This window comes from Coenobita brevimanus, chromosome 15 (genome assembly GCF_032717465.1).
Source record: "Coenobita brevimanus isolate Jiangsu-jjx chromosome 15, ASM3271746v2, whole genome shotgun sequence".
NCBI classification, from domain to species: Eukaryota; Metazoa; Arthropoda; class Malacostraca; order Decapoda; family Coenobitidae; genus Coenobita; species Coenobita brevimanus.
In genome coordinates this window covers 34359665-34386418 of record NC_136968.1, presented here as the reverse complement: position 1 = coordinate 34386418, position 26754 = coordinate 34359665, and the positions used below count along the sequence as shown (strand labels likewise).

The following is a 26754-nucleotide window of genomic DNA, read 5'->3' as shown; positions in this document are numbered from 1 at the left end:
ATTATCAAGGGTCCACAGCTGCCAAATTCAGTCAGAGGGGAGCCCGTTGCCTCTCAGTGTGTGGCTGAGGCTGAGACGGTGCGGAACGTTGCCTATATAACCCGATACCTGAAGCCTGCCACTGAGAAAAGGCAGGAAGGTCGGTTAGTTACTTTAAATTTGAAAACGCGGGATTCTAATATGTCTTTTGCAAATCCTTATTGAAAAAAAGGGATATTCGGGTGACTGAAATGCTGTTGCCGTGTGATTATAGTTTTTTTTTTTTTATTCTTCTACAAAGTGAAAAATAATCTATGTGCTGCTTGAAAATTTTTGAGCTCTTGTGTATCCATTCAAAAAAAAAAGGAGAATCGATATATGGACTGAAATATTAATGGCTACGGATACATTAGTTTTTTATTAACGCTTCCACAGAAAATTAAAGAAAAGCTGATATACTGAATTGCAGACAATTCGATTCTGGCTAAATGAAAGATGGCACCAATGAACGTGGCGTCAGATTTGGGCATTCTCCTAGGTTAAGGCTCCCTAACACCTCTTCCTAAGCGATTTATTTTGCTTATGCCTCCTTAATATCCTCTTGCGTTATTTAAAATTCATTCAAATACCACCACACTCAGGATAGGCAACAACAATTTGTATTTACCAGCCGTATCATAAAATAAATCGCTATGGAAAAGGTGCTAGGGAGAATATGGGCATAAAGAATATAAAACTCGGCGACTCCCAGAATTCAATCAGAAAATGGATTAATATTAAAACGTATTCTATAGCATATTTATAATCTTCAGAAATCTGAGAGAGAGAGAGAGAGAGAGAGAGAGAGAGAGGTGACTCAACAAATTCAGAACTTTAGAAATTTTATCACCCTTTCAGAAAGCTTCCTAACACCTCTTCCTTACCGATTAATTCCTGATTCTCCTCCATAACTATATTTTTGTGTTATGATACTATGCAGACATTACAAAAAGTTTGACACAATAAAAGATGTTAATTGGTGGTTTGGGAATTAAATCGCTAGGGAAGAGATGTTAGGGAGCCTCCTCAACCTACGAGAATACCGGTTGTGGAAGCTCCTTAACACCTTTCCCTAAGCGAGTTGTTCTGCCTATTACACCTTACTGTCTTAGTCTGTTACATAAATCCGTCCAATATCGCCATACTCTGCATAAATAACTTGTATTAACCAGCCACATCCAAAAATAAATCGCTAAGGAAGTGATGTTAGGGAGCTTCCTTAATCAACGAGAATTTGGACCACAGGCATTTAAATATCACGTAAGTCATTTTGTTCCAGGACAATTTTCAGTAATATATATGAATGTGATTTTAACCGATATTTCACGTTGGAACTATTTTTACGATTACTGCAAAAAAGAGTAATCTAATGTGAAACGAAAATTACATTAAGAACCTGAAAACAAGCATTAAAAAAGCAATTAATAATAATAATAATAATAATAATAATAAAAATGTGCTAAGTAGAAAAATGTTGTTACAATAACCTGAAATGTGACAAGTGAAACAGAGGCTACAGACTGAAAATCTGATGTTGGCTATACATTCATCGATTATCAAGTGATTTGTTAGTGAAAGGTAAGTAATAAAAGCTTTATATGTGTGTGTGTGTGTGTGGGTGTATATATATATATATATATATATATATATATATATATATATATATATATATATATATATATATATATATATATATATATATATATATATATATATATATATCTCTATCTATTGCCAGACGCCTCAATCCCGTTTGGGGTGGCCACAAACAAATCGCCTCCAAGTCGCCCTGTCCCCCGCCATTTCACTGCCCTGTTCCCAACTCACACCCCCCTCTCTCATATACCTCTCCACCCCATCCCTCCATCTCATCCTCGGCCTCCCCCTCCCTCTTCCCCCTCCACCTCACTCACATACACTCTCTTCGTCAGTCTTTCACCCTCCATCCTCTCCACATGGCCAAACCACCTCAGTGTGTTCCTCATAACGCTTCCTATCACATCCACATCCACACCACAACGCTCCTTTATATCCTCATTCGTCAGCCTGTCTCTCCACGTGACTCCACAGGCTCCTCTTAAATAACTCATTTCCACTGCTCTCACTCTTGACTTGTGTCCTTCCAACAGTGTCCAAGCTTCACTTCCGTACGTTAGAGTTGGTATCACAATACTGTCATGTAGTAACTTTTTCACTTCCATGCTCACTTCCCTGTTTCTTATATATATATTCATCTTGTGTCAGGAGTGTAATGTTATGAGATAGTGAGACCTGGACAGTAAAGGAACAGCATATTTGTAGGCTCAAACGTACAAAAATGACGGTGATTAGGTGGATGTGCAGTGCGTCCTTGAATGCAAGGCCACGGGGGGCTAGGATTACAACTGATCAGTTGAAAGGAAAGATGGAACAAGAGTGTACTTGGGCTGTGGTGAGGAGGGCTTGAAAGGATGGGATTGGAGTGTACTGGTGTTGTGATGAGGAGGGACAGATTGAGATGGTTTGGGCATGTGCAGAGGTCTGAAGGATGACAATTGGCTACAGAAAGTGGGAAGTGTGAACGTCGTGGGTTGAGTTGCGAGAAGCACACCGAAAAAGACCTGGGAGGAGGTCACAGTGACCTCAGAGATGAGGGACGGAGGAGGGAGGCTGCCAGAGACAAAGCAGCATGGAGCCGCCATTAGGTGGCCAAGGACGACGCATGCAAACCATTATAAACGAAACGATATATATATATATATATATATATATATATATATATATATATATATATATATATATATATATATATAGTGTTTTCGGTGCTTACCCGTATTTTTCATTGCGTACAAAACTACACGGTTACAGACTTCTAGGAATATTCTGTGCAAGTAATCTAAACCATCCATTGTGTGCATTAATACCAGGAAGAGTATTACTGGAGGTGGAACTCTCTCTCTCTCTCTCTCTCTCTCTGCATTCATTCTTGCTTGGGAATAATGCGTTGGGCTTGGCATGCGGCGTGTTGGCAAGGTATATAGAGGCCTTGAACACGATATCGGGCTAGCTTTCTGCCCGCCAAAATTTTCTCACTACAGTAGCAACTATGTTTTCACGCCGAGGACATCTGTAGTGTTCATCAGCATCATCAACATCATCATCATCATCAACAACATCATCATCATCATCATCAACAACAACAGCATCATCATCAACAGCAGCATCTTCATCAACAGTATCATCATCATCAATCATCATCATCATCATCATCATCATCATCAACAGCGAGAACATCCACCTCCTCTTCCTCATCATTATTCTTATCTTCCTCTCCTCCTCCTCCTCATCATCATCATCATCATCATCATCATCAAGAACATCCTCCATTTCCTCCTCCTCATTCTTATCTTCCTCTCCTCCTCATCATCATCCTTATCCTCCATTCCTCCTCCTCTTCCTCCTCCTCCTTCTTCTTCTTCTCCTTCTCCTCCTCCTTTTCCTCCTCCTCCTCCTCATCATCATCATCATATAAATCAGTGACTACCATTCCGTTCACTTTATCAGACGAGGGGAGGGTGACAGCTCCCCTCCCCCCCATTTTGGCTGCGCCCATGAAAATACGTCCTCGGTCTCCCTCTCCATATAAAACTACCTGAAAGCAAGCCATTTAAGTTTATTCTTCGGATAGCTGACAGAGATCGAGCTGTTTGGAAGAATTTCGGATGGGGAAGCGTATTATTATTATTATTATTATTTTTTTTTTTTTTTTACCTCTCTTGAGCCTGATATTCGTCTGACTGATTCTGTAGGAGTTATTAAGCACATGAGTGGATGGTATGCCTGTGAGCTGGAGCTAGGATTCCGGGGGTTTGAGTGGTGGGTGAATGAAAGTGCGGCCCATTTAGCTGTGTAGATTTTGGTTCGTTCCTCCCATCTATTCTCTCTCTCTCTCTCTCTCTCTCTCTCTCTCTCTCTCTCTCTCTCTCTCTCTCTCTCTCTCTCTCTCATTAAGAGTGAAAGCGGGTTATTTTGTCCCCTATAAGTCTTGATTTGTGGAGATGGCTGTACTGGGATGGAAGTTAGAGGCAAACGTTGTGAATGGGTGTTTAAGTGTGAAAGTAAGATATTAAACATTTGTAAATGGGTAGGTGTGAAGGCAACATATAATTTGTGAATGGGTGAAGTGTGAAGCTATTAAAATTTGTGAATGGGTGAAGTGTGAAGGTAAGATATAATTTGAGAATGGGTGAAATGTGAAGATTTTAAACTTTGTGAATGGGTGAAGTGTGAAGATTTTAAACTTTGTGAATGGGTGAAATGTGAAGATTTTAAACTTTGTGAATGGGTGAAATGTGAAGATTTTAAACTTTGTGAATGGGTAAGTGTGAAGCCGATATTAAAATCTGTGAATGGGTGAAGTGTGATGATATTAACCTTTGTGAATGGGTGAAGTGTGAAGGAAGTGTGAAGTGCTGAGTCACCTGCATATAAGTGAATGGGATCAAGGGTGACAGGGAGGAGATTACTAACACGAATGAGGTAGAGGGTAGGAATAAGGACTAAGGCTATACATTCCCTCCACAACAAGCTTCTCTCTCTCTCTCTCTCTCTCTCTCTCTCTCTCTCATATGATTCACGGATTTTTTTTCTTCCCGCCTATGCTGTATATGAGTCAGATTCTGTCTGCTTTCTCTCTCTCTCTCTCTCTCTCTCTCTCTCTCTCTCTCTCTCTCTCTCTCTCTCTCTCTCACGTCACCTCTGTCCTTGCTCCTGCCGCATAAGGAACTGCAACTGAACAAGCACTTTTTTTTTTTATAATATTATCTTCCTCAATAATACAATAAAGTTCCCATTCATTCAGTCATCCTTTTCACTATGCCAGATATGCTGCGTTGTTAATTGATATTCGTAAACTCACAGCACACAGGCCTATGCAGGGGTGTAGGCAGAGGGGTGACAGGGGTGGCAGGATACACTTGGGGAGAGAGAGAGAGAGAGAGAGAGAGAGAGACTGGGCAGACACAGAATCTGACTCATATACAGCATAGGCGGGAAGAAAAAAAATCCGTGAATCATATGAGAGAGAGAGAGAGAGAGAGAGAGAGAGAGAGAGAGAGAGAGAGAGAGAGACCTATACATCCCAGTGGCTACACCAACTTCCGGGGCTATACCTCCGAGTCGGCATACCCCCACACAGCGTTCTCTTTGGGCCGTCTCATAACCCCTCGCCCAGTTGCAACAATCAACTTTCCCGCCATATCAGTCACGTGACAACATTGCCGTCCCGCGCTCAGCCAGTCTTCTAAAAATACCTGCCTTTGACTCCCTTGCTCTCTCTCTCTCTCACTCTCAAAATTAAACCTAGCTCACGCGGTCAGTTAAAATTAGCGCTGACACTCGATATTGGCTCAGGGATTAATGTATATGCAAATCAATAGGCTTTCAATGGCGGCTTGTTTTTTTTCCCCTTTAGAGATTTGTATTTAATTCTTGACACCTCCCACCGTATTTTTTTTTTTTTTTTTTTTTTTTTTTTTGGAGCTTAGAAAGGACCCCTCGTTGTGAAGGATTAAATTTTGGCAAAGTTCCCCCAGGACTGCCTGTATTAGCCACACCAGAACTAAGAGAGAAGGTAAAAATCAATCTATCTCTTTAGCTGTCTATTTTCTGTCTACCTACTCTCTCTCTCTCTCTCTCTCTCTCTCTCTCTCTCTCTCTCTGTGCATAGAGAGAGAAAGAGAGAGAGAGAGAGAGAAACAGACAGATATGCAGACAGACAGATAGATATACTACTACTAATAAAACTGCTACTCTTCCAGCATCCAACCACATTATATCCCGTATAAACAGGAGCGTAGGTGTCCGGGGCTAGGTTACTCAGTCACATGTAAGGCAGTGGTGACCAGCCCCAAACCCCTGAGTGGTATTATGTGAGATTAAAAACCAACTAACCCTCAGATGGAACCCACACAGGCACCTCCCGAATGAAGCACCGTAACCCACACAACCACCAGGCGTCATTTGGTTATGTGGCTACCAGCGTGCGTAGTAGTTTCCAATACGGGGTAATGAATTCATTCCACTTGGGTGCGTGGCATTGCTGTTATTTGTGTTGAAGTCTAAAATTAGCATCTTCACGGCACTGGTGCTGCCTGTCATAGTGTGAGACATGGGCACTGATCAGCGCCTTGATGGGGTGAACTGACTCCTTTGGTACGAACTGCCTTCACAGATCATGGGATGGTGCTGGTACGACAGGTGCATGACGGGCGACTACTCCATGAGACCTCTCATGTCAGATCACTTGCTAAAACCGCCTCAAAGAAACTTGGATTATTGTACAGAGTCCGTAACTTCTTCGCCGATGAGCAGTTAGCTGTAATTTGTAAGAGTTATGTGCGCTCTCAGCTTGAATATTGCTCACCCTTGTGGAATGGTTGTGGAGAGGTTGCATTAAGACAACTAGACAAAATTCAGAACAAAGCTGTTAGAATTATTAACAACCCTGCCATTACATGTAAACTACCTCCCCTGCAAGTAAGAAGGAATGTTGCCTCCCTTGCATTATTTTACAGTTATTTTTATGGCAAATGCTCAGACGAAGTTGCGTCCATGGTGCCACCTCTCCATGCCTTCCCTCGTGCTACACGGGCATCTGGTAGCGCTCACGACTGGAATGTCACTCAGTCATATTGCACAACTTCTGCCTATCAGAATTCTTTCATTCCCCGAACTGCATCTCTCTGGAACTCGCTTCCCCAGAGTTGTTTCCCTCCAAACTTCAACCCACAACTGTTCAAGTCTAACTGTTACAGATATTTTATGAACAGAGGACACCAGTAATCTGGTGTATGGATTATTTTTTTTTACTCATTTGTTTTTCCTTCCTCCGTTCTGTTATTAAAAAAAAAAATCAAGGCCTGTTACCCACATAATACCGTACGTCAGCACCAACTCGTTATAAAGGTACGTGGCCCGTTTTCCTGAGGGTGACCCAGCCCACAGGGTGATCTCTGAGAGTCAACCCGGTGTGAAGGAAACCCAGGGGAAGGCCACAGAACTCATGGCTGCAGCAGGCTGACCATTCACGCCAGGAGATGCTTGAAGGGGGATAAGTCGCTGCCTGGAGGGTTGCACGAAGGGACCTACGTGAGTGGAGTCGGAGGGTGAGTGAGGCTTTACCCCCCTCCCCCAACCCCCAATGATGAAGAGGAAACCATCGCCACTGACCTCCCAAATGCCCGCGTTAAGATCATAAACCAACGCATTCGCCACGCTACCAGTTCGCCCCACGGCCGAATTACCCCCGTCCCGAACCCTCCCACACCGCCCGAAGGATCACGCGCGTAAACTTATTTTTAATGTGCGTTCCTCGGAGGCTGTTGTCGGCGCCTGTGTTTGTTTCGGCTCTGGTAGTGACAGTGGAATGTTTGTTTAGTAATTTTTGTGTGTTTTTAGAAATGAGGTTATTGTTTTTGTGCTGTCTTTGTTAACCACTGCTTATACTACTACTGCTTCTACTACTACTACCACTACTACTACTATACTACCACCACCACCACCACCACCACTACCACTACTACTACTACTACTACCACCACCACCACCACTACCCACTACTACTACTACTACTACCACCACTACTACTACAACAGCAACTACTCCTATTACTACTACTACTACCACCACCACCACCACCACCATTACTGCTACTACTGCCATTACTACCACCACAACTACTACTATTACTACTACAACTACTACTACTGCTGATACTACTACTACTATTCAATGTTACTATAGTCGCTGTGTGTTTATCTGAGGGAACTGGGCCATTTCCACAACCTAAATATTAAGTTACAGTGACATGACAATCGAGGAGCTGCAATTATGAGGTACAAATCTCCTTGGTTACTAGTCAAACGTATCCTCCACCACCACACCCCACCACCCACCACCATTATACCCCATCACCAACACCAAAAGACCCTCCTACCAATCTACCACCATCACCACCACCACCACCACCACACCACACCACCACCACCACACTCTCCTACCACCAACTACCACCACCACACACCACCACCATACCCCATCACCAACACCAACAGACCCTCCTACCCAAATTACCACCACAACCACACCTTCCTACCACAACTACCACACCCTCCTACCACCACCACCACCATACCCCATCACCAACACCAACAGACCATTCTACCAAACCTACCACCACCACCACCACCACCACCACACCCTCCTACCACCAACACCACATCACACCCCATCACCACCACCACACCCCATCACCAACGCAAACAGACCCTCCTATCAAAACTACCACCACCACCACCACCACACCATCCTACCACAACCACCATCACCACACCCCACCACCACACCTTCCTACCACAGCTACCACCACCACCTACCACAGCTACCACACCTCTGCCTACCCCCCAGATGGCGTTCGTGCTGCTGCCCTGTGACCTTCCTTCGTGGCCTAGTGTACAGCGTCGTCTGGTGTCGCTCAGGTCGGCCACTACCCCAGCACAGGTCACCAACGGCATATACCAGCTCTACGCACTGTGCAAGTAGGTGTGTGTGTGTGTGTGTGTGTGTGTGTGTGTGTGTGTGTGTGTGTGTGTGTGTGTGTGTGTGTGTGTGTTGTGTGTCTCATTAATCCATCAATCAGTCAGTCTGTGTGTGTGTGTGTGTGTGTGTGTGTGTGTGTGTGTGTGTGTGTGTGTGTGTGTGTGTGTGTGTGTGTGTGTGTGTGTGTGTGTGTGTGTGTGTGTGTGTGTGTGTGTGTGTGTGTGTGTGTGTGTGTGTGTGTGTGTGTGTGCTTATCTCGATCTCAAACTACCTATCTAAAATCGTTCCAGCTGTCAACCTATCTATATATGTATCTATCCATCTATCTATCTACCAATCACTATCAGTCTATCAATCACTGTATCTATCTATCTATATCCATCCATCCATCCATCTATCAATCTACATACCTGTTTATCTATCCACCCATCTATCCATCCATCCATCTATCTATCTATCTATTTATCTATCTATCTATCTATCTATCTCTAAATCCCTCTCTCTCACAGCGTCACCATCGACCCTGACATCGGCGAAACAACGCTGGGGGAAGAGAAGTTCGTCGCCTTGGAGAGACTTCTGGAGAGGGAATGGAGGGATGGAGGGAGGAATGGAGGGGCCTGGAGGAGCGGAGAGAAGCCTGGGGGAAGGAGGGAGGGAGATCTGTTCACCCACGTCTTACCTACGATGATTGATCTTGCGCTGCGTCTTAAAGATCTGAAGCCGAAGGAAGGGCTGACTTACTCGCTACAGCAAGAAGGTGGTGGTGGTTATTATTATTATTATTATTATTATTATTATTACTACTACTACTACTACTACTACTACTACTATTATTATTATTATTATTACTACTACTACTACTACTTGGTGGTGGGTGGTGGCGACCATCATCCACTCGATGTAGTGCTGCCTACTTCTTCCTTCACGTTTCTCGTTCTTTTTCTGTGTCTGGCTTCCTCTTTTCTGTCACTGTTCATTACCATTCTTTCCTTTTCAGGTGGCTTTACACTGAGTGACAAGCCTTATGGTTCCCTGTAAGCCAGGAAACCATTTACAACGCTGGGTGGTAACCATATAACCAACCCATACCAGTTCCCTACGTGTCAGCAAGTGGGTTGGCGGAGGGGTAGTGCCCCTCCCCGTGAAACAACAAAACAAACAGCCACCCTTTACGGGATTATGGCGTCTGGTTATATACAGACTACTACTACTACTACTACTATCAGTACTACTATTTTCTTTAATAATAATATAATCAGTGAATAATCATTGCATTGTAAATGTAAATGTACATAAAAATCTGCATATGGTAATTTTCTTACTAATTAAATAGCGGACTTTGTTTTTCTCAGCGTTTAAAGATTAAAAACAATATCTGGGTCAAGTTGTAATTAACGCTTATAATTACAACGTTTACTCTTCTCCCCTGTCTCGGTTAACTCTAGTTATCTCTTGACTTTATTTTATGACAGTCTGTATAATAAAGAAAATGAATCGCTGATGAAAAGATGTTAGGGACGATGAGACAATGGACCCTAATTTTACGTAGGCGGGAAAATACTAACCATCCCAGAGCGAGATTGTACCACGAATCACAAATTACCTGTTACTTATTCTAATTATACCTAACACTTTAATTACTTATTCTAATTATACCTAACACTTTAATTACTTATTCTAATTATACCTAACACTTAATTACTTATTCTAATTATACCTAACACTTTAATTACTTATTCTAATTATACCTAACACTTTAATTACTTATTCTAATTATACCTAACACTTTAATTACTTAGTCTAATTATACCTAACACTTTAATTACTTATTCTAATTATACCTAACACTTTAATTACTTAGTCTAACTATACCTAACACTTTAATTACTTCTTCTAATTATACCTAACACTTAAACTGCTTATTCTAATTATACCTAACACTTTAATTACTTATTCTAATTATACCTAACACTAATTACTTATTCTAATTATACCTAACATTTACTTTAATTACTTATTCTAATTATACCTAACATTTACTTTAATTACTTATTCTAATTATACCTAACACTAATTACTTATTCTAATTATACCTAACATTTACTTTAATTGCTTATTCTAATTATACCTAACATTTAATTTAATTACTTATTCTAATTATACCTAACATTTAATTTAATTACTTATTCTAATTATACCTAACATTTAATTTAACTGCTTAATCTAATTATACCTAACATTTAATTACTTAGTCTAATTGCCGTACTTATTCCAATCGCCATTCTGCTGCAGGAGGTGATGTGGTGGTGGACAGGGAACTCGCCGCCTCACTGTTAGCCCACATGTTCCTCTGTACCATGCCGCGGCGCCCCCCTCTCTCCCACCCCACCCTCACAGACCCGTCCCTCGCACCAACCCTCTCCACGCTACACAGGTACGTCGCAGGCAACTACTTTCCACCCTCCCTACTAAATTCCCCTTCATAATTTTACACCTACGTTATTTTAGTCCTACTTTCCACCCTTCCTACTAAATTTCCCTTCATAATATTACATCTGTGTCACTTTGATCCTACTTTCTACCCTTCCTACTAAATTCCCCTTCATAATTTTCAAGCAATGTGTTATTTTTGTCCTACTTTCTGTCCTTCCTACTAAATTTCCTTACTTTAGGCCCACTTTCCGTCATTCCTATTAAATTTCCCTTCAGAATTATATACCAGTGCGTTATTTTACTATCATTCGTACAAAATTAAAACATGTAAGTTCTGCTTTCTGTTGTTCCTATTTAACTTTCCTCATGCCCCCCCCCCTATTTCTATTATATCCCTTGATTCTCTCTCTCATTATTTCTCTCTCTCTCTCTCTATTATATCCCTTGATTCATTATTTCCCTTGATTCTCTCATTATTTCTCTCTCTCTCTCTCTCTCTCTCTCTCTCTCTCTCTCTCTCTCTCTCTCTATTATATCCCTTGATTCATTATTTCCCTAGATTCTCTCTCTCATTATCTCTCTCTCTCTCTCTCTCTCTCTCTCTCTCTCTCTCTCTCTCCTATCTTTATTTCCCCTGATCCATTTCCCACTCTTACCTCACTATCTCACTTTCTCCCATTAGAGACAGCCAGCAGGTCAAGATACGGGCCATCCTCCACTACTTCCGCGTCCTAAGTCGAGCCCCGCACCCCGGCAAAATCACGTTCTCTAGGAAGGTGAGGGAGGGGGTCATGTTTTTTGTCGTCGTGTTTGTAACCTGATTTTCTCTTGAATGGCTGTTTGGATTTTGATTAATTTTGGTGTGGTGATTGATGATGGTGAGGGTAAGATGCTATTAAAATTATACATTGTTGTTGTTATTATTATTATTATTATTATTATTATTATTATTATTGTTGTTCTTGTTATCATTATTATTATTATCACCATCAATATTATTATCATTATTACAAGAACTACTACTACTACCATCACTACTATTAGTATTATTATAATTATCGTTGTTATTATTATTATTATTATTATTATTACTACCACTACTCCTACTATCGCAATTATCATTATTATTATTACTACTACTACTACTATCGCAATTATTATCATTACTACTACTACTACTACTACTATTCCTACTACCATTACTACTGCTACACCTCCTACTACTATTACTATTACCATCATCATCATAAATTTGTACATGCAGGTAATGGGTGCAAGGCAGTTCAAGACACTACGAGACTGGTGTGGGAGCTCCGTGCCGCTGTGTAGGGTCAAGACGGAACAAGACCCACACACCAGATTACAACTGTCCCCCTCAGCACACCCCGCCTCCATCCTCACCTGCTTCACCTCCCCACACCTCGCCCTGCCATCGCTACACTCACACACTTCACAGGTAGGCGTGATAGTTTTAATTTTCACACTTTCTCTTCGTACTTTCTGACAGTCCTGTAAAATTTCCTCACACCTTCCCCCCCATCCCCACCTCCTCGCCCTGCCGTCTCTACACACATACTTTACAGGTGAGATAGCTTTAATTCTCTCTCTCTCTCTCTCTCTCTCTCTCTCTCTCTCTCTCTCTCTCTCTCTCTCTCTCTCTCCCAAGCCAGGTAAGGTAAGGTAAGGTAGGGTAAAGTAAGGTAAGGTAAGGTAAGGTAAAGTAAGGTAAGGTAAAATAAGGTAAGGTAAAGTAAGGTTAGGTAAAGTAAGGGAAGGGAAGGGCAGGGCAGGTAAAGTAAGGGAAGGTAAGGTAACTAAGGCAGGTGTAACCCAAGGATGCCTTACCCCGCAGCAAGTGAGTGTGATGTACGGTCAACCGGAACTACTGGTGGTGGCGGTGTTGGTGGAGAGGCTGGAGGACAACGAGGCGGTGCAGGTGCAAGGGGTGCTGAGGACAGGTGTGCTGAACGACCTGCACACCAAGCCCACCTTTGTGCCTAGAAAGGTTAGAAGCGAAGGGATGTTACAGAAATATGTATGTATGTATGTCCTATATACTGGCTAAATCTCATTCTTTCACCTCTCTCTCTCTCTCTCTCTCTCTCTCTCTCTCTCTCTCTCTCTCTCTCTCTCTCTCTCTCTCTCTCTCTCTCTCTTTTTCAACAGACGGTAGAGCCAGGAGGGATGACGTTCTGCCTGATAGACCCAGACGACTACAGAGAGAGCGACGTCCTCCAGTTCGAAGATGTCAACCTTCTTCGTGAACTCAACAAATCGTTCCTCGGCTTCACGCAGGCAAGGCAAAATCCGCCTTCCCAACCTCTCAGCGGCCTCACTCGACCTCCCGGGGCGCTAGGTCGAGAGGGAGAGAAGCAATCGACCTCCTCCAGTGATATTGTGTCCGTGTCGAGGCAGCATTCCCCACACAGGTATGGTTTGGTTTGAAAATGGCGCGCGCCTGTGTTTGTTTTGGTTCACGTGGGAGGTTTCGGTTCTTGGTTGCTTTCGGGGATTTTAGTCTCTCTCTCTCTCTCTCTCTCTCTCTCTCTCTCTCTCTCTCTCTCTCTCTATCTATCTCTCTCTCTCTCTCTCTCTGATGATGATGATGGTAATGAATATGATGATGATGATGATGATGATGATGATGATGATGATTATTTATTTATTTATTTACAGATTTGGGGCCACAGTTTCTTCAAGTTCCTCCAATGAAAAGGAAGAAGAGAAGGAAGGAAGGAAGAAGGGGAGCGAAGGAGGGAAGGAGAGGCTGAAGAGTAAGGGCTCAGAAGAAAGGGAGGAAGAAAAGGAGGAGGAGGAGAAGGAAGGTGGGGAGAGAGTGAAGGAGGAAGAGAAGAAAGAAGAAGAGGAGACAATGAAGGAGGAAGAGGAAGAAGAACAGACAAAACCTTCAACGAAATCCACAGAAGAAAGAGGAGAAGATGCAAAAGAATCCAGAGAAGTGAAGAAAGAGGAGGAGGAGAGAGCAGGAGGAGGAGGAGGGGGAGGAGAAGAGGGAAAGATAGAGAGGGGAAGAAGAGGAAGCATAAAGAGAATGGGAGGAATAATGACGAAAATTAAAGAAAAGATTCGCTCAAGGGCAAGTGATATATCTTCAGTTCGAAATTCAAAATCACGAGCCACTTCATCTGAACGAAGCTGGAGGTGGGGATGGAGGGAAAATGGAGAGAAAGGGAGGGAAGGAGAGAAGAAAGAGGGGAAGGAGGGAGAGAGGAAGGAATGGAGGGAGGGAGAGAAAAAGGAAGGGAGAGAGGGAGAGAAGAAGGCGGGTGGAAAAGATGAGAAGCGGAAAGACGGGAAGGAAAGAGAATGGAAAGAAGGGGAGAAGAAAGGAAAAGGGAAAGAGGCAGAGAGGAAAATCGAAGGAAAGGAGGGGGTGAAGGAGGAAAAGAGAGGAAGTAGAGGGAGAAGCAGAGGGAGGGAAAGAGAGAATAAAGAGGAAAGAAGAGAAGAGAGAGGAGACAGAGGGAGAAGCAGAGGAAGGGAAGGAGAGAATAAAGAGGAGAGAAGAGAAGAGCGAGAAAGCAGAGGAAGAGAGAGGAGTACAAAACGAGACGATGTCGCGGAAAAAGGCGCCAAGTCGAGGCCGGAACCGGAGAAGAGGAAGAGGCATAGCAAACAGGAATTAACAGTGAGATTGGACAGAGTTGTGGCCAAGCAGCAGGAACTAGCGGACAGACTAAAGCAGGTAACAGATCAGCAGGGGTCGCCAGAGGATGTGAGCAAGGAGACATCAGGAGAGAGGGAGACAAGCCTACGGGAAGACGAACCAAAACAAACGCCTTCAAAGCACAGAGAGCGGCGGGATACAAGCCTAAAGCAAGACTCAAAACCAAACAGAATAACGGCTAAGCAGGAGGAAAAGGAGGAAAACAGAGTAAGGAGAAAGTACAGGAGACAGGAATCAGCAGACGACAAGAGCGACAGTTACGTGACGGCTCCCAGCACACTCAGACGTCGACCCAAAAAAAGTAAACAAACGATCTCATGTTCGGCGCAGACGGACATCGGCCCCAAGGACAAACTAAAAACCAAGGAGATCGAGAAGGTGGGGTCTAGAGGGGAGGAGGGGAAGAGGAGCAAGTGTGAGAGCCGGGGAGAGGGAGAAAGTAGAGGAGAAAGGGTAGACACGGAAGGGGAAGAAGGGGAAGACGAAACGGCCAGGCTCCTAAACCGAGTCTTGCGCGCCATTCAGAGGCTGGAGAAAGAGCGTCCAGATTTAGTTGAGGAAGCGGCCAAGGAGGAACAACAACAAGAACAAGAACAACAAAAACAAGAGCAGGAACAGCAACAAGAACAACGAAAACCGAAGACCATTGGAAGAGCAAAGGTGGGTAACTGATGTAATAATAATAATGATAATAATTTAGCACTACTACTACTACTACAACTGCTACTGCTACTACTACTACTGTACTACCGCTACTACTATTACTACTGCCACTACTACTACTACTATTACAACTGCTACTACTACTACTTCTACTATTACTACTGCTACTACTACCAATCTGAACAAAATCATTCGCCAAATAACTATAACTAAGGCCTAGATTTCTGTCCTTTTGCAGCTTATTTCACGTAGCTCAGTGACAGACTAAGACAATACTATGGCTCTACATCATTTTCACAGCACTTCTTCGTGACTAGCACCAAAGTTTAACGTTAATTACCTTGTTACAGCTTAGCGTTCAAGATGGAGATGGCAATTTTACGCCAAGTTAGTGTGAACAGAGTATAGATTCACGGTAACACTGACATTATTATTATTATTATTATTATTATTATTATTATTATTATTATTATTATCATCATCATTATTTCACTTTCAGGGCAAGCCTCCCTTACCCATCCCCAGACAGAAGGGAAAAGAGGAGGAAGCAGGGAGGAGGAGAAGGAGAGAGGGAGTGGAGAGAAGGAGAGGAGATATGGAGGAGAACGCCGAGAGAAGAAGAGGAGTGACGGAGGAAGAGGAAGAGGAGCTGATGAACGTGAGGAGAGGGATACTGGAGAAAAAACTGGAGGAGGAAATACGACCGCTGACATTACAACGAAGAGGCAGGGGGAGGAGGCTGGTGGTGGCGCGGGAGGAGGACAAGGAAGTAGAAGAGGAGGTCCCGCCAAACGTAAGAAGAGCAAGAATAATACGAGAATTGATGATGAAGAGGGAGGAGAGGAGGAGACAGGAGATAAACGAGGGAGAAAAGGAAATGAAAGATTCAGAAGGCAGTAAAGAGGATGAACTGACGCCATTACAAGTGAAACGCAAACGGCTGCTCAAAACAAAGGAAGGAGAGAAAGCGTCTATGTACTATTCCTGCAACGACGATATTCAAAAGTCACCATCGCAAAAAGAAATATTTAAACGTATTTTGGAAGAGACTGGGGACGTGAGGAGAATACCCAGGCGACCTTCACATAGCCAGGATGATGAGCAGTACTACAGCGCCTGCGAGAGCTTAGATCCCCTTGAGGGTGAGTATTAAGCGCTTACTTCCTCATGTGGTAATCTACAGAGACTGACATATTAAGCTGTAAAGTCCTGTACCTTGATGATGATGATGATGATAATGGTGGCAGTGATGGTAATACCAGGTACAGTATTAATAACAGTGCTGGTAATAACATAATTATCCAAGGAAATTATGGTGAGAAAACTCTAAGGAAAATACAACCGCATTTCACAACCAGCCATTTATATGTGTAAAATAATAACAATAATAATAATAATTAAAACTTGCTCAGAGAGCACATACCTCCGCCAATGTCATTGCATGATCCGGATCCGGATCCACCCCCAAGTTTAATCAAATCTCTTTTGGCCCATGGCCCACCCTTCCACCAAATTTCATTGAAATTCATTGAGAACTTTTGGAGATATTGTGTGGACAGACAAAAAATTCCTGGACCCGGATGACATTCCGGATCACCATCAAAATCGAATGGATTGTTCCTTGGGCCATGGCCTACCCCACCGAAAAAAAATTCAGCAAAATCCGTTCATAACTTTTTGAGTAATCCTACTAACAAACCAACAAACCAACGCGGCCAAAAACCTAACCTCCTTGGCGGAGATAATAATAGCAATAATAAACCTCTAATTCTACCGTCGCCCCACAGGACACACGCCACGCAGGAGGGGGTCAAAGCGTAGGCGGAGCACCAAGTCTCGCCGAAAAACTTCCTTTGCCGAACGTCTGAAGGAAGCGCTGGCCAGGGAGCCCAGCGTGGACTCACAGCTGCCCTCGCAAGTCACGGCGGCGAGGAGGTGAGATAGATACACCCAGATAGATAGATGGGTAGATAGATAGGGTGAAAGATGGACGGACAGACAGACAGACGGATGGATGGATGGGTGGACAGATTGACTGGTATATGCTGAGAGAGAGAGAGAGAGAGAGAGAGAGAGAGAGAGAGAGAGAGAGAGAGATGTGGGTGGCGAGGAAAAGATGGAAAAGGTTGGGACGGAAAGGGGAGAAAAGTGGAAGACGAATGGACTGGAGTGATGTAATAATAATAATAATAATAATAATAATAATAATAATAATAATAATTCCTTCTTTCTTTCCTCTTCTGTCTGCGGGTGACTAAACTAAGTGACAAGCCAAATGGTTTCCTGTACACCACGAACCCATTTACTACGCTGGGTGGTAACCACATAACCAAACTGTGGGGCCTGGTGGTTTAGTGGGTAATTACGGCGCTCCAATCGGATTAAGCCGGTGAAGGTTTATATCCAAGGGATGGCTGGGGTTGATTGCTTTCTTTATATTCTTTTGTGTTTCCTTCCTCTGTTATGTTATTAAAAAAAAAAAAAAACAATGCCACTCAAGGATGAGTGAGGCTGGTCACTCTCATCTTAAATGTCAGGACCAACTTGCCTAGCCCCGGGCCCCTACGCTCCTCATGGGGCAACACCAGTTTATATGATGATGATGATGATCATCATCATCATCATCATCAAGATAACAAGAATATCAATGACGATGATAATAACAGTCGTGATGATGATGATGATGATGACAAAAATAATAACAGTAAAAAGAACAGCCATAAAATGAAAAACAGCAACAACAACAACAACAACAACAATAATAATAAAAATAAAAATAATAATAATAATAATAATAATAATACACCGCCAACTATCATTTTTCAGAATTGCCCGTCAAGAATCAGGAGGTTTCGTTCTAGACCTTCCTCAGAGATACAGCAAGGAGGACGAGGACGAGGAAGAGGAGGAGGAAGAGGAGGAGGAGGAGGAGGAGGAAGAGGGGGATGAGGGGGGTACAGCATCCTCCCATTACTCTTTCAGTTCCGACTACACTTCAGGTGAGTGAGAGAGAGAGAGAGAGAGAGAGAGAGGGGATACTGTTTTCTGTGTGTGTGTGTGTGTGTGTGTGTGTGTGTCATAGAGAGAGAGAGAGAGAGAGAGAGAGAGAGAGATTCTTAAGGCGGTATCCTACTGCGGTTAGGAAGATTAGTAACACCGCTTCCTTACCGATTTATTCTTGAGTCTGCTCCCTTCCTATATTCTGTTATTCATGCTGTCTATGTCAATATTAAAAAGATATGTAAAAAAAAAAAAGACAGGATACTGATGGGTAGTTTGGAAAATAAATCGCTATGGAAAAGGTGTTAGGGAGCTTTCTTACCTGCATGAAGACGAGCCTATGGAATTATACTATACTCCTTCCACCCTAAACTGGCCCAGATTTTCGTCCTTTGTTGTCTTATTTCACGTGGCTTCATGGCAGAAAGACAATGCTACGGCTCTCCATCCTTTCCACAGCACTTCTTCCTGACTAGCATTATATTCTAGCATTAATCTATCGCTACAACTCTCCCTTCTCCCCAAAATCAGGAGGTATATGAGGAATTTATGGTGGCATTACAGGATATGGAGGAATAATAATAATAATAATAATAATAATATTAATAATAAAATAATAACAGCAGCAACAACAACAATAATAATAATAATAAAAATAATAATAATAATAATAATAATAACAGCAAACAACAACAACAACTTTTAAAAAATAATAATAATCATAACAATCCCTTTTCCCCCTGCTTACGACCTCCACAGAACTGGAAGCGGTATACGAGGAGCTTGGTGTGGCCCTGCAGGATATGGAGGAGGGTCACTTGGGTCCCAGAACGACTGCCATTGCTAGATTTGCTCATGGACTGTTTAAGGTGAGTCACATCTGAACAATTTTTTCATATCTATCTATTATCTATCTATCTATCTATTGCCAGACGCCATAATCCCGTAAGGGGTGGCCAATTGAATTTATTTGTTTTACGGGGAGGGGCACTAACCCTCCACCAACCCACCTGTTGACACGTAGGAAGCACGTATGGTTTGGTTATATGGTTACCACCCAGCGTTGTAAATTTCAAAGTTCGGAAACTATGCATCCTTGAATTTGTAATATATAGGCTACCAATGTATCTATCTGTGTCTATCTATCCACAATTACCCATCCATCCATCTATCTATCTATCTATGTATCTATCTGTGTCTGCCTAACTATCTACCTGTCTATACCTACCTACCTACCTATCTATTAATCAATCTATCTATCTATGCTTGTTCATCCAGTAGTTCACTATCTATCCATCCTAATATCTATCAATCTTCCTCTCTACGTCAGTCTACAATTACCCATCCATCCATCTATCAATCTACCTATCCATCTATCAATCTACCTATCCATCTATCAATCTACCTATCCATCTATCCATCCATCCATCTATCAATCTATCCATCCATCCATCTATCAATCTATCCATCAATCTATCAATTTATCTATCCATCTACCCCCAGCGCGCCCTAAGTGAGAGCTACAAGGACGTAACCCTGGGCCTGGACGGAGCTGCTGTGCGAGGGGGTGAAGAAGGGGGCGGGGGCGGGGGTCAGGAGGGGGGGTTGAGAGCGCCAGGGGGGTCACATTACCACCTACCCCCTCGGTCACTCAGTCTTTCGGAGAGGACCAACTTCTCCACACAACCCACTCCCTTCCATGCTGGCAAGGTGAGGTGATGATGATGATGATGATGATGATGGCAGTAGTAGTAATTATGACAGTAAATGTAGTAGTGTCAATAATAATAATAATAATAATAATAATGATAATAATAATAATAATAATAATAATAATAATAATAATAATAATAATAATAATGATAATAATAATAATAATAATAATAATAATAATAATAAAAGCAGTAACAGTAGTGGTAATGGCAGTACTAATCAACACACTATCCTGACTGCCTACCAATACCATCATTCATTTAGCCAGGTATTCACAACACTTTTCATTTCACAGCCAGCATAAGGACAATGGACTCAGATGGAGGTAAAAATCACACCCATATGCAATAGTAATAACAAGAAGCGGTGCCAAGACACAGCAAACCCATCCCCGGCAGTCATTTTAGTGTGACATAAACACAACAGGATAGCTAGTCAAAGATGTCACATCAAATTTGGTGTATATCGGAAGAAAACTTACGATTGTATGCCCATTTGAAATTTTAGGCCCGACCCACTTAACATTGACCCTCCTGCCGCTAACTAGGGGGTGACCCCCTATGTAATGAGGCATGTTATAGGATGCAGAATTGAAAGATGCACATTTAGGTTTTGGTTTCATGTCGATATGACGACTTTGAAAGGAGTTATGGTGAATTTTTTTTTTTTTTTTTTTTTTACATTGTTTGGGCCTGGGCCCAAAATTTAATCAGGTGATCAGAAGGTCATAGCCCATCATCCCTGTAATTTTTGTCAAAATCGCACCTGTAGTTTTCACATAAAGGTGTTAACTGACAGACAGACAGGCAAACAGACAGATAAACGGACAAATCGAATGAAAATAATACCTGTCCCCGAGCCCCTCCTGGGTGGGGACATGAAACAATAATAATAATAATAATAACAATAATAATGACCCTGTGGGAAAAGGTTTAGTTTAGCTGTGTATCTCATATGGACTAATAGTTCAGTTTTGTCTGCATGTAACCCACAAATGTCACATGAAACCAGGCCTACTGAAGGGCAGAAAATGCATCACCAAATGTGCTGTAATTTAATAATACATTTAATGGCAAAACTAATAAAGGCAGAATAGCTGATATAACTGCTAAGTAACTGATTCGTTGCAGGGTGAGCAGGGACAGTCTGTGGTCACTGGCAACTGGGGATGTGGCTCCATGGGGGGTGACCATCAGCTTAAAGGTACGATAATGACTGCTGCTGCACGATGCTCATTAGGATTATTTATTCCTTACTCTATTTATTCGTTTATTTATTTATTTACCTGCTTTTAGCCTTGTGCAATGGCTGATACTGTTTCTGTCTTGTGCAATAACTAAGAATCTGAGAGAAAGTGGGGTAATGCTTGAGTTTTGTGTACAATGACCTGAGCTGACACGAAAATTAAGGCAACTGAACTGAATTGAAAAGTTTACAAGTAATCAACCCGGTAGAGCCCTGTACTGTATATGTATCACTGGGGGGGGGGGGATTGGATGCATTTTCAAAACAAATAAGGAAGGAATACCGAGGTAGGGACTTACGAGCTTCGCGACTATGAGACAGTAAGCAAAGGGTAGTACCTTCCCCATACAATCCCACATGCAGCAACCTAGGGCTTTGAAGGGTTAAAAACTTGACAAAATTGAGTACCAGTATTTGTTACAGACCAAGGGTGAGATGGAGGAAGAGTGAAGAGATATATGGGTGGGGGGGGGGATGAGTTGGAGGAAGGGCAGCCAGGTGGTGAAGGACAGGGCAACATGGAGGTGATTTGTTTGTGGCCACCCCTTCCAGGATTGAAATATCTGGCAACAGATATATATATATAGGTAGATAGATGAATGGACAGATAGATGGATAGAAAGACAGATTGGTAGACAGACAGATTAACAGCCAGACAGACAAACAGACGGACACAGATCAATAGAGACAGATAGATAGACAGATATATAGACATAGACAGATATAGTTTGTTACAGTCTCCGTGCCAGTTTGGGTCATTCTCACACATAGGACAGGAACGGAACTATCTATCTATCTATTGCCAGACGCCTTAATCCCATACGGGGTGGCCACAAACAAATCGCCTCCACGTCGCCCTGTCCCCCGCCATTTCACTGCCCTGCTCCCAGCTGACACACCCCTCTCTCATATACCTCTCCACTCCATCCCTCCATCTCATCCTTGGCATCCCCTTCCCTCTCTCCCCCTCCACCTCACTCACATACACTCTCCTCGTCAGTCTCTCACCCTCCATCCTCTCCACATGGCCAAACCACCTCAGTGTGTTTCTCCTAACGCTTCCTATCACATCCACATCCACACCACAACGCTCCTTCACATCCTAATCAATCTAATTTTGTGTTTTATATGAACCACCCTGTACTGTACAATGGCCGAGTATCAGTGAACGGTGTGGTGATGCCTGAACTATGTGTACGACAATTCAAGTTAAAAAGAAGAATTGGAAAAAATAAGAAGGGGAGAGGGAGGGGGAGGCCAAGGATGAGATGGAGAGATGGAGTGGAGAGGTATATGAGAGAAGGGGGTGTACGCTGGGAGCAGGGCAATGAAATGGTGGGGGACAGGGCGACATGGAGGTTTGATTGATTGATTGATTGAAAATAATTACAATCTGGCGGCGCAACTGCCAGGGTCATATGCCGCCGGATGACAAAGTAGAAGTCACAGCAAAATAAAAAGTGTCTATTCAAAATAAAGTTAATATCTGTTAGTAGGAATAAAACACTAAAAATAATAAAAGAATAATTTATAAAATTTCATTTCATTCATTGCCAGACGCCATGTATCCCAAACGGGGTGGCCAAGGGCTTAGAGTTAATTGTTTTACAGGGAGGGGCACTAATCCTCCACCAACCCCACTTGACAAGTAGGGATGCCAACAGCATCTGGTGTTCCCAGGCGGTCACCCATCCAAGTACTAACCAGACCCAACGTTGCTTATTACTTATAAAAGTGGAAGGAGGCCCGCCTCCTGAAGAAAACTAAAAACATCAGTAAAATCGTTAGAGGCCTCACCAAGCATCGAGGATAAACAGTAGGCACCATCTGCTCCCCCATGCCTATGAAGGAACCTCTGACGCAGGCCCCCCAGACTTGGACACTCGACCAGCAAGTGACGGACAGTAAGGGGAACGAGGCAGTCATCACAGTACGGTTGAGTTTCACCACACATGAGGAACCCATGTGTAAGCCGAGAATGCCCAATGCGAAGCCTAGCAAGAGCCACCTCCAGTCGCCGAGACATAGAGGGAAGAACCCTTGGCACAACCACTCTCTGAAAGATTTCTTTTAGTTTATTTTGAGACACACCATCCCAGTGTCTCTGCCAACACGTATGAATTGCATACCGCAAGTAAGGTGTTACATCAGAAACAGGTAGTGAGTAGTCAGCTGGGGGCTGTTGAGAAGGCGCAGCTTTAGCTAAAGTATCTGCCCTCTCATTGCCCACCACACCAACATGTGCAGGAACCCAACAGAAGTCTACACGGCGGCCACGGCGGCCAAGAAGAAAAAGCCACTCTAAAATTGATAAAACCAATGGATGGGATGCATTAAAAGACTCCAGTGCAGACAAAGCACTACGTGAGTCACTATAAATCACAAAAACGGATTGGCGGAGAGTAAAAATGATTTTAAGAGCATACAAAATTGCAGTCAGTTCTGCTGTATACACTGAAGTAACGCCAGGAAGGCGCGACATGGAGGTGATTTGTTTATGGCCACCCCTTGCGGAATTAAGGCGTCTGGCAACAGACAGATAGACAGAAAAAATAAGATTTAAAATTTGACAAAATAATAAATACCATAGTCGATTTGTTATCCTGTTACTGCTTATTTCACGTCTCTCAGTAGTTGAATGATACTACAGCTCTACAACCATTCCTCCACAGCACTTCTTCATGACTAGCATCTTATTCTAGTGTTAATCTATCACCACAGCTCAGATTCACACTCAAGAGATGGCAGTTTTACGCCAATTTAAAGTAATCGGAATGTAGCTTTTGTTACGATTGACGCGCCAAGTTTTTGACATTTTTTGGCATTGGAGACAGGGGCCACCCAGGAATATTTTTTTTTTTTTTTTTTTGGGGGGGGGCATACAAATGAAAAATGTGGCTGGAAAAAAAATCTAATGCGTCACTTTCATTATTTCGGAGGGGGCCACGGCCCCCTTGCCCCTCCCCCCCTGGGTGCGCCCCTGATTAGAGAGATAAAGAACTAATTTATTTTTATTTATTTTTACAGCGATGATACAGTGGGCTGCGTCAAGTTTGGCCGGGGCGCCAAAAATGGTCTATTATACCTATGGCCATCCCAGTGCCGTGAAGGTGAGTTCTCTCTCTCTCTCTCTTATACTGTATATATTTCAGTTACTAATCTCACTACAGTATCTTTCATTCTCTCTAAATGTACACGTATGTACTTCACTGTCGCTCCTTTGTCTCTGTCACTCATGCTTCTGTAAGTCACTACTCTCACTCTTTCATACTATGCACTTAGGCACTACATACTCACTCTCTTTCACTAACCTATGTACTATATGTGTACAGTCACTCCTTTCACTCTCACATACTGAATAAACACTTATGCAGTCACTCCTTTCACTCTCACATACTGAATATACACTTATGCAGTCACTCCTTTCACCCTCACATACTTAATATACATTTATGCAGTCACTCCTTTCACCCTCACATACTGAATATACATTTATGCAGTCACTCCTTTCACTCTCACATACTGAATATACATTTATGCAGTCACTCCTTTCACTCTCACATACTGAATATACATTTATGCAGTCACTCCTTTCACTCTCACATACTGAATATACACTTATGCAGTCACTCCTTTCAATTTCTCACTCTCTTATACCATATACTGTAAACTCACGTACTGCACTGTCACTGCTTTCAATCTCTCTCTCTCTACTATCTTCCTGCAGCTGGACATCGTATGCAGGCTGCTAGTGGACCGTGGGTGGACCGTGGGACAGCTGGTGACGGCCCTGGTCCTACACTGCCACACCAAACTCCACACCACCCGTACTAAGGAGACCGACCTTACTGAGTCTGCTGATTCTTCCCTACCAGAGTCACAGAGGTAAGGAGAGTCAGGAGTTCATGGGACGCACAGTCTAACTATCTATCGCCAGAAGCCTTAATCCCATAAGGAGTGGCCACAAACAAATCGCCTCCATGTCGCCCTGTCCTCCGCCATTTCACTGACCCGCTCCCAGCTCACATCCCCCTCTCTCATATCCCTCTCCACTCACCCCTCCATCTCATCCTCGGCCTCCCCCTCCCTCTACCCTCAGTTTAAGTCGTGGTCAACTTTCCCAGACATTATTTCATATCAGAAAGTGAATATACAGTATTGTGCTCTGTCTTCCCCTGCCCATTCACACTGCATACTTTTTTTTACTGTTAATAACTTGATGAAAAACACACTGACACATCAATCTAATCTTGTGACCTGTGACTTTGATCGTTGAGTAATTGGCATCAACACTGAATGACCTCTCCCATCCCCATACCCAATGTATATATGTTCCAGGTTTGACCCAAATTGTATCACATATATTATTTTTACGCTAACCTGGCCTAAAACTGCCCTCTCTCAGTCTTGAATGCTCAGATGTAACAAGAGATTAACACTAGAACTTGCTGATAGTCAAAACTCACAAGGATGTGCTATGGAAAGGGTGTAGAGCCACAGTACAGAGTTATCCTCGCACTGAGCCACATAATATACTCAGCAAAAGGAGAAAAAAATTGAGCCAAGTTAAGGTAAAGGGACTACAAGGAAAAAAAAAAATCTGAGCCAAGTTAAGGTTAAAGGAGTACAATCATGAAATAACATCAAGCCCTGAGTTTTGACACTGACCCATAACCTTGACCTCTGACCAATCTCCACTCAAATCAGATCAATTTTTCCCAGACCCACAAACAATGTATGTCAGTTTTGGTGCAGAGTTGATCAGACATGAAATATTTTGTTGAGATATAGACACAGAAACAGACAATCACCATATACAGAAACAGTCAATCTCAATACACAGAAACAGACCATCTCAGTACATACGCCTTCTCTGTTGCTTTTAATAGTCATTCGCTTCCCCCCCCCACCTCCACCCCAGGTACAAGAGCCCCTCCCTGGAGTGCCTGTCTCTCTTTGATGAACTTATTGTTGCGGATCAGCCTCTGCCAGACCACACTGAGCTGGAGACAGAGTTGTAAGCTGGAGATGGAGGAAGAAGGAAAAAGCATAAAGAAGACAATGTGTACTGAAGATCTGCAAGAAGAAGACAATGTGTATGGAAAAATGCATGCAGAAGAAGAAAAGCAAGAAGGAGAAAAAGAAAGAAGAAGAAGAAGAAAGGAGAAGAAGAAGAAAACAGTTCACAGAAGAAAAAAAGAAAAGAAAAAAGAAGAAAAACAAGAGGAAGGAGAAAAAGAAACAGAGGAAGAAGAAGAAGAAAAAGAAGATGATCATGCATACTATTTTTAACCATTGCACTACATGGCAACGATGGACTGAGTGGCTGTGCGCTGGCGTATGGCTATCTTGTCTATCCTGAATAAAACACTAAGTCATATTCAACAAGCTAGAGACCGTAACAGAGAGAAGAA

General features: G+C 42.8%; 1 protein-coding gene across 1 annotated transcript; it reads left to right on the top strand.

The window, feature by feature from the left end:
- Positions 1-1548: 1548 nt before the first annotated feature.
- LOC145390743 (uncharacterized) lies at positions 1549-26754 on the top strand. Its single transcript, XM_080265540.1, has 19 exons — positions 1549-1596; positions 8464-8594; positions 9105-9358; positions 10894-11032; positions 11714-11807; positions 12296-12487; positions 12884-13036; positions 13198-13460; positions 13708-13825; positions 13931-15379; positions 15882-16524; positions 17170-17317; positions 18209-18381; positions 19142-19251; positions 19886-20092; positions 21226-21298; positions 24368-24450; positions 25068-25225; positions 26262-26754. The coding sequence occupies exons 2-19, from the start codon at positions 8464-8466 to the stop codon at positions 26359-26361; spliced, it is 4488 nt and encodes a 1495-aa protein (XP_080121666.1). The 5' UTR covers positions 1549-1596; the 3' UTR covers positions 26362-26754.